This window comes from Aegilops tauschii, chromosome 3, assembly GCF_002575655.3.
Source record: "Aegilops tauschii subsp. strangulata cultivar AL8/78 chromosome 3, Aet v6.0, whole genome shotgun sequence".
NCBI classification, from domain to species: domain Eukaryota; kingdom Viridiplantae; phylum Streptophyta; class Magnoliopsida; order Poales; family Poaceae; genus Aegilops; species Aegilops tauschii.
Window position 1 is genome coordinate 145255009 of NC_053037.3, and position 7933 is coordinate 145262941.

Sequence of the window (7933 nt, forward strand, 5' to 3'; positions counted from 1 at the left end):
TTATATTGCATACCAAGATGAATCAATCCAGTGGGGTAGAGAGAAGACAACATTGGAGGCGGCGGTGGCTAATTTGGGTTTTGAATTAGCTAGTAAAAATAGATTTATTGTTGAGCTGAAGCATACTATTGAAGAAGAAAGGAGAATTGCTCGCAATGATAAGTTGAAACGAGAGACTGGTCTGGCCATATTTGATCACGTGGTAGAGGAGCTGCAAATGGATGGAGAGGAGAAAGCAAGAGTCATACAAAAACTTGAAGTGAAGGCGCAGGAGAAAAACAGATACATGGTGGCACTTACCATAGTTGTCATCAATTTACTAGCTCTTTACTATGTAGTTAAGGTAAATTGAAATAATGTAAGAGATCTCCAAATATGATGAGTTGTTGAGTAGGTTTGTACCCCTGGAATCTGGGAAAGATGTGACATCTTGTTAACCCCTTGGAATTTAGTCCAGATGATATGCATCTTTGTTTGTAGAAGTTTCGGGCAAAATATGTTTTCTTTTTATTAGGCTACTAGATGAATTTAGTCCACATGATATCCAATTTCAGTACAGCTCATATGCTATTTGGTGTCTACAAATTGGAAATTTAAGGATGGGAAAACATTGTGGTTTGTGAACTAGTCCACTTCAAATTAGCTTTTCATCCAAATGTTTCTTACACCAGCATGTTCAAGACAACAGCTTGACAAACATAGCAAATAATGCTACTACTAAAACACGTTTCAGCACAAATTTCTCTCCCTCTAATTTCTTTTGCTTAACCTAAATTGGTTAATAGTACCATAATTTTCGACATCTTTCTTCAATAACACCTCAATTTGCATATCCTTCTTCTTGATCAAATCTTCAGTCCAAGCCTTCTTCGGCAGCAACTCTTGATTCCATGCTTTGTAGGCCTATAATTCACTTAGAACTCGGGGATCCTTTTCTCATGCTTTGCCACGATCCTTTTCTCTTCTGCGGCAACTCTTGATTTTACCCTTGTCCCTTTCACTTTCCATTTTCACTAATGATGAATGGCATGTCAGGGCTCGGAGTGTTATCACGTAAAGCTGAAGGAGAAATTGACTGATCTGGAGTGTACAATCACTACGATGAAGCAAGAAAGAATCAATCATAGGCAATAGATGAGAGCAAGAGTCAAGATGGAATTAGCATGTGTAGTTGTAGTTGTCGCATTAGCCATCTTTTATGCGCTGTTTGTAATGATGATTAGGGGTTTTGTTCGATTATTACTGGCTACATCAATAAGCAGAGCTCATCTATTGCTTGCCAACTATCCTATGAAAATTGCTTGTTTCACATTTGGGCGCTCCAATCTGTGTGCGTAATTATCACACTGAGAATTGTGCAACGGCGGGAATTTGGAGCGACTGGGTACTAATAATTGTGGTTGATTATATCAGAATTCTAACCGCCTGCCAATGTGCCAATATAATTCGTCACCCCCCTTCAATTGACATTCCTCTTTTATTCATACCCCGCATCAGTTGCCACCATCTTCATCGTCCCGGTCGGTCGCGCTACACACTTACACACACTCTGCAACCTCGCTTTCTCGCGGTTTGTATACGTAGCGCAGCCATGTCGAGCACAGCGAGGACGACAGTTCACCTGCAGTCTTGCGCCCGATCAAAGGTCAACCATGAAATCAGCCCGCTCGTCTTCCATGAGTCCGACATCGAGCCCTGACCTTGATTTTATCCGGTTCATGGAAGGGACGACGACCAGATGGATGAGGAGCCGTCGGAGGATGAAGAAGACGACAACGATGAGGAGGAGGAGCAGGAATGATCGAACAAGGACGGCGACGAGGAGGACATCAATGACGATGACGACGGCGTCGGCGGCGGTGATGAAAAGCCAACGGTTTGCGGCAAGTCTTCGCCAAGACGATGTCACAGGGCCATCCAACAACAACAACAACAACAACAACAACAACAACAACAACAACAACAACAACAACAAGGACTAAATTAAGCAAACCGTATATCTTCGTTGCCATTCGCTCAAACTAATTCATTATCTCTATTTCCCCTGTTACTCTCATCGCAGACGTTTAGCAATAGGCATTCGACAACGATCTTTTTCATTATCGCGCATAGTTGGTTTCTTCAATTGTGTGCCCTGTCGAGCACATTATTCGCAACAAAAAAACGTATGCGCTGCCTAGAATTATCGCACACAATTCTGATTACCGACTTGTTTGTCGGGTATCACACACATCTTGTTACATCGAATCGTTTGTGTTCTTCTAGATCATCACAAACAATTTATCTGAGTGATCTGTATGCCGTCTATTGCACACATCTGCATCGGGGTAATCTTTTTTTGTTATTTTCGCTCATCGTAAACAGTTCATCCGACTGAACTGTAAGTCGTCTATCGCACACATCTGGATTTTGATAACCGTTTGCGTTATTTTGTATGATCGCAAACAATTTGTGTGGATCAACTATATGCCACATATTGCACATGCAACTCTTTTCTGAATTGTATTTGATGTCTCTACAATCGCACACAGTTTGTTTTATTGGTGATAGTTCTATTACGATATTGTTTGCGATTCATGCATCACACACAGTTTGGTCGACTGGTCTCCTATACATGTGTCGCGTTAGGACCTTCCTGCAGCGGTGATGGCAAATTTTAGTACTTCGCCATGGCAAAAAATTATTATGAACCATGGCAAATTTATTTCATGGTCATGGAAAATTTTAGTACTTCACCATGGCACATTTTAGTAATTTACCATGGCAATTTTTTTATTATGAATCATGGCAAAATTAGTTCATGGATCTTGACACATTTTAGTAATTCACCATGGCAATTTTAGTTGATGGACCATGGCAATTTTAGTAATTCACCATGATTTTTTTATTATGAACCATGGCAAATTTACTTATGGATCATGGCAATTTTTAGTAATTCATGATTGCAAATTTACTTTTTATAGATCATGGCAATTTTAGCATTTTGACCATGGCAATTTTTGTTTTGTTTATGAACCATGACAAATTTAGTTCATGGGTCATGGCAAATTTTGGTAATTCACCATGGCAATTTTAGTTTATGGTTCATGGCAAGTTTTAGTAATTGACCATGGCATATTTTTTCAGTAATTGACCATGGATTTTTTTATGAACCATGGCAAATTTAGTTCATAGATCATGGCAAATTTAGTAATTCGCCATGGCTAATTTAGTTTTATCGATCATTGCTTTATGTTTCAATAATTGACCATGGCAAATTTAGTTTCATGTATCATGGCAGTTTTTGTGTATTGTTCATGGAAAATTTATTCTTCTCTTGATAAATGTACACTTTTTTGAACCATGGCAATTTAGTTGATGCTTTCTTACTTGAGCATCGTCAAAATTAGTTTGTATGTATCATGGTGATTTTTACATCATTTTTTGGCATGATGGCAAAAAATGGAACTAAAATTTGCCAAGGCAAATTATTTTTTCTAGTATGACATTTTATTTTCTTGTTAGAGCATGGCAAAAAGTTTCCTTTTTATTGCAGACCATGGAAGTTTTGCTACTTGTCCCACTATAATGAAATTTTTTGTACGTATTTTTTAATGTGTGGTAGTTCTAACAAGTATAATAGTCCAATTTTATCATATAATCCATGGCATGTATATTTTCCATCAGATTTTTATATGAATTTCTAGATTTCTATGTAATTTTTACTCTAAAGTCTTTTTCTCAGTTTTTTTGTTGGTTTTCTGTTATTTTAGTTTGGTATCTAAATGGGCATGTTCATTTTTTTTAGGTAGAACACATCAAACACTAGCTTGGCCTGCCAGCATGAGTGAGAGAAGGTTCAGGTTGGGATGCCTCTTGCTCCGAACAAAATTGTTCGATCAATTCCCCCTGCGTTGGGGAACAATTCGTTCGGTCTGGGAAGGGCTCCCACCTAACGTTCGGGCCTTAACATCAATAAGCCAAATGCGAACGACAATCAAATCACGAGAGGACAACTTAAATTTGACGTTCACACATCTCGTAAATTGTAGAAGTTTATTATTGTCTTGTGTTAATTCTAATGTCTACAACAACAATCATGTAGTTGTATACAATTTATTCTTGTGCACAAAAATTAGCCCAAATTAGACAGATGCTTGAGAGGTGTGCACAACAAATTTCCAAGGCTCCTTGCTTAGCTTAATCATGTGTCACTTTAAGTGTCACATGAACCAGTATTTTAGGGAAACATAACTTGATTTGACAGTTTTTAGAGACGAAGAACGAGTAGTTGAAGAACAGAACTAGTATGTAGTTAACTCTACAAGATAAACCCATGGCCCACACCGCAGTGACACGGCCAGGATAAAACCATGGTCCGTCTGTGTCGCTCAACAACCTCTGCAGTTTGCCCTCATTGCTCCGCTCCCCCACAAAAGTTAGCAGCCAAAGCGCCCCTTTTCCCACTCATCTTCTTCCCCTCGCCCCTATCTATCGCCCCTCCCCTGGCCCCTCCCCTCTCCCATGTCGCTACCAATCACTAGCGTCTCCCGAGCCCACCAGGACCCGACCCAGATCTTGCCGTTGGCAGCTCAACTCCCGTGTAGGTGAGCCGGCTACTCCCCTCCCACCCCCACCACCAGAGAGGACACGGCGCCTCTTCTTCAAAAGGCCTCCCTTTTCTTTTCTCGGCGTTCCTGGGGGGTTTTGGTCCGCCGAGGAGGGGTTTGGTGCGCCCGGCAGCGGAGAGTCTTGGCGAGAAGTGCCTAGTTTCCGCTAGGCTGGTTGGTGGGGGGGCGGGTGCCCGGTGCCGCGGCTTCAGCCATGGAGGCAGTCGCAATGTCGCCGTCCTCCGTCTCGTCCCACAACCTCGACGCCGCCTCCACCAGCAACGACATGCCGTCCTCGCAAGAGGGCCTCCTCTTCTCGGACAGCCTCAAGGTACTACGTTTCTCTGCGCCTCACCCCCACAGGGCTCCGAGGCGCAATCTTATGCTTCCCCTCCCATGGATCTAGGCGATGTTCTTGCGGAAACCGGTCTGCATTTCTCGATTGTGCGGCCGCGGTGCCGGAAAATCTGGTGGTGGGTCCAATTTTGGGGCGGCGCTTGATTGTGGCCCCGCTATGTCTCTGTCAATCACAAGATTTTGTTCCTATTTTGGTAGAGATAGAGAAGCGAACAGGGTAGGCACTGCAGTGACCTTTCCAAACTTAGTGTGCTCATAATTTCTGGTAGTAGCATTATGTTACTAAGTCCTTCTTTTGCCGTACCATGTAGCTGTATGTCTAATCTTCTATTGCTTGCATAATTGGGTGCGCTACTCTGTAATGGCCCAACCTTTCTCTTGCTTTCCCCCAATTGAGCAAAAGCGCTACGGCATTATGATTTTAAAATGCGCGGTTTGTCGCAGTGGAATGGCCATTGGTACTGAGGCTGTTAGCAAATAAGCAGCACCCAAGGAGGTTGTCATGCATAGTTTGTAGTAGGGCCTCACGTATCCGATGGCCTTTTGCTCATTTGAAGTTTGAACTGTAGCTTAGTTGCATGCTGGCACGCTTATTGGTCTGTTTATGTCAACCGTTAGTGTGAGTCATCTCTTGTCAAATTTGTCGCTATTCGAGGTAATAAAATTAGGATCCTTGTTAACGACGAAACCCCACATGGCTGCACCTTAGTTAATCATTGATGTTCCTCCCATATGGCATTTCTTATAGTATCCTCTATGCTGATATTAAATTATGTTTGTTTGCAGGACTTGAGGAATCTGCGGTCGCAGCTATACTCAGCGGCAGAATATTTTGAAGTATTCTACACAAACAACTCGCACAGATCTACGTAAGGTCTTTTATTTTGTTTAATTCTTCGGTCTCTTGTTTACCTTGCTGGTTAAACAGAAGGCTATCTCGTATCTTGCATCTCATTTACACTTGTCTTCTGTAGGGTGGTAACGAGTTTAAAAGACTACGCAGTTGAGGCACTCGTTAGTACTGTTGACCATCTGGGTTTTGTGTCGTACAAGGTGGATAATCTCGTCAATGAAAAGGCTGACGAGGTTAATGAAACAGAATTTCGAGTATCGTCGGTTGAACAGGTACTTTAATTGAATGCTGAATGAAGGGATTTTTGTTTTGTTTTGTAAATCTTCTTTCTATCTATGTTCTCTAACTTCATATAATTGAGCAAATGTAAATGCTGTCATGTATGCCCCCATTTGAGTCTATGGCATTCTGCACAGATAACTTGGTTAATATGTCGCACAAGTCCTAACTGTGGCAACATTATTTCACATGGTTGTAGAGGGTAAAGATTTGCCAGCAGGCAATTGACCAGGAGGGAAGATCTCAACAGTCTCTTCTTATCAGGGCGCCGCAGTACCACAGGCGTTACATATTACCAGGCAAATCCACGACTTATTTTGTTTCTAGTGCTTTACATAATAACGTTCTTGTGCTGTATAGATAATTGTTGTTCCGTTGTATAGGCGCAGATATAGTGGAATCTGCTATCCATCCGGTTTCAGAGCCCACACGGTACAGCAGGCAACATACGGGTCGCAAAATGCGCAAGTCTCAGTCTGGTAAGTTCACTGCATTTCTGAGTTCTGAGTTCTCGAGAGATTGTTGTGTCATTGATTTTTTTAATGGTTTATCTTTCAGCCATGTCCACTCCAGTTAGTAGGCAGACAACGATGAGGTAGGCAGATAACTCTCAGGACCGTGTTTGCGTGTTATTATGGATCAAAGTGTTCATAAGACACCCTTTTGATTGTTCTTTGCCAAAATAGACATACTATAGGCTTATTTAAACACGTTATGTTGCAGGAGTGTCCGTTCACAATCTCCTACAGTTCGTGAAACACATCATCGATCACGATCCATGTCTCCGTCTCGAAAAGCACGAGCTAAATCACCATCACCCCAAGTCGTGAACTTGAATCCAAAAGGTATTATAGTAATTCTGATCTTACATTTGAACGGTCAAGCGCTGCTTTCTTTGAATGTGCAGCTTGCTGAAGAGAACTTAAGCGGACATTGCTTTACAGAAACAAGAGCAGGTTCGCCAATACCAACCGCTCCCAATCCCCTGGCGCGATCTGCTACAGTTGCAAGAAGACCACCTCTGGATCCAAAGCATTTTGTATGTTAACCAGAACCCAGCATTGTTGCGTTATTTCTGTTTAACAGTGTATTGTCCTGAAGCCAGTTTTTTTTTTCTAGTTTCTGATGTGATAACCCCCTTGCAGAGACAAACCTCGATGCAGGTGCAGTCCGACTATGAAAACCAGAAAGAGCGGGAGAAAAGATCGAGCAAAGGCAGGGGCTTCCTCAAGTCCCTGCTCACAAGACGCCGGTGGAGGAATGATGAGTCGCTCTACAATTACTTGGACGAGTACTGATCGCTGAAATGTCTTGGATCTTGTTCCTTGTTGACCAAATCTCGTTCCTTCATACGAGTACATATGATGTTCGAGATCTCAGACCAAATCGCATTCCTTCATACATATAGCTTGTGTGTCATTCCCATGTGTTTATAGATGCAATGCAGACAGAAACACCACCAGTGGTGCTCATGGCGTTGCGCAAGCACATGACACATGAGCAAACCAAATACAGTGCTCAGATGAGCAACTTCAGTACAATGCCATCACATACATCCATTTCCCGTTTCTCTGGCCTAGATCTTAATACCAAATACATGGTGGTCCTTCTGGTGTCATTTTCCTCTGTTTGTACTGTTGGCGATCTTGTCGAGCAGAACTGTTTGGGCTGGTTTTGTGGCCTATGTCAGTGGTAGCATCAGTGGGCCTGGATGATGACAAATGACGGGGTCCCTAAACTAATAGATCCACTGCAATCTGTTGTAAAATACTAAGAGAACTGGAGTTGTATCCATACAGTAATCCAACAAGGACACTTGCTAGGTCGCTCTTCCTCTGCGCATCCCAGTGACCCT

At 42.3% G+C, this 7933-nt stretch overlaps 1 protein-coding gene across 1 annotated transcript; it reads left to right on the plus strand.

Moving 5' to 3' along the window:
* Positions 1–4373: 4373 nt before the first annotated feature.
* On the plus strand, positions 4374–7647 carry LOC109749356 (probable protein ABIL3). The gene is made up of 9 exons (XM_020308315.4): positions 4374–4920; positions 5733–5815; positions 5921–6071; positions 6278–6377; positions 6462–6557; positions 6637–6673; positions 6802–6923; positions 7023–7117; positions 7224–7647. Exons 1-9 carry the CDS (start codon positions 4804–4806, stop codon positions 7374–7376), a joined length of 954 nt encoding a protein of 317 aa, XP_020163904.1. The 5' UTR covers positions 4374–4803; the 3' UTR covers positions 7377–7647.
* Positions 7648–7933: the final 286 nt, after the last annotated feature.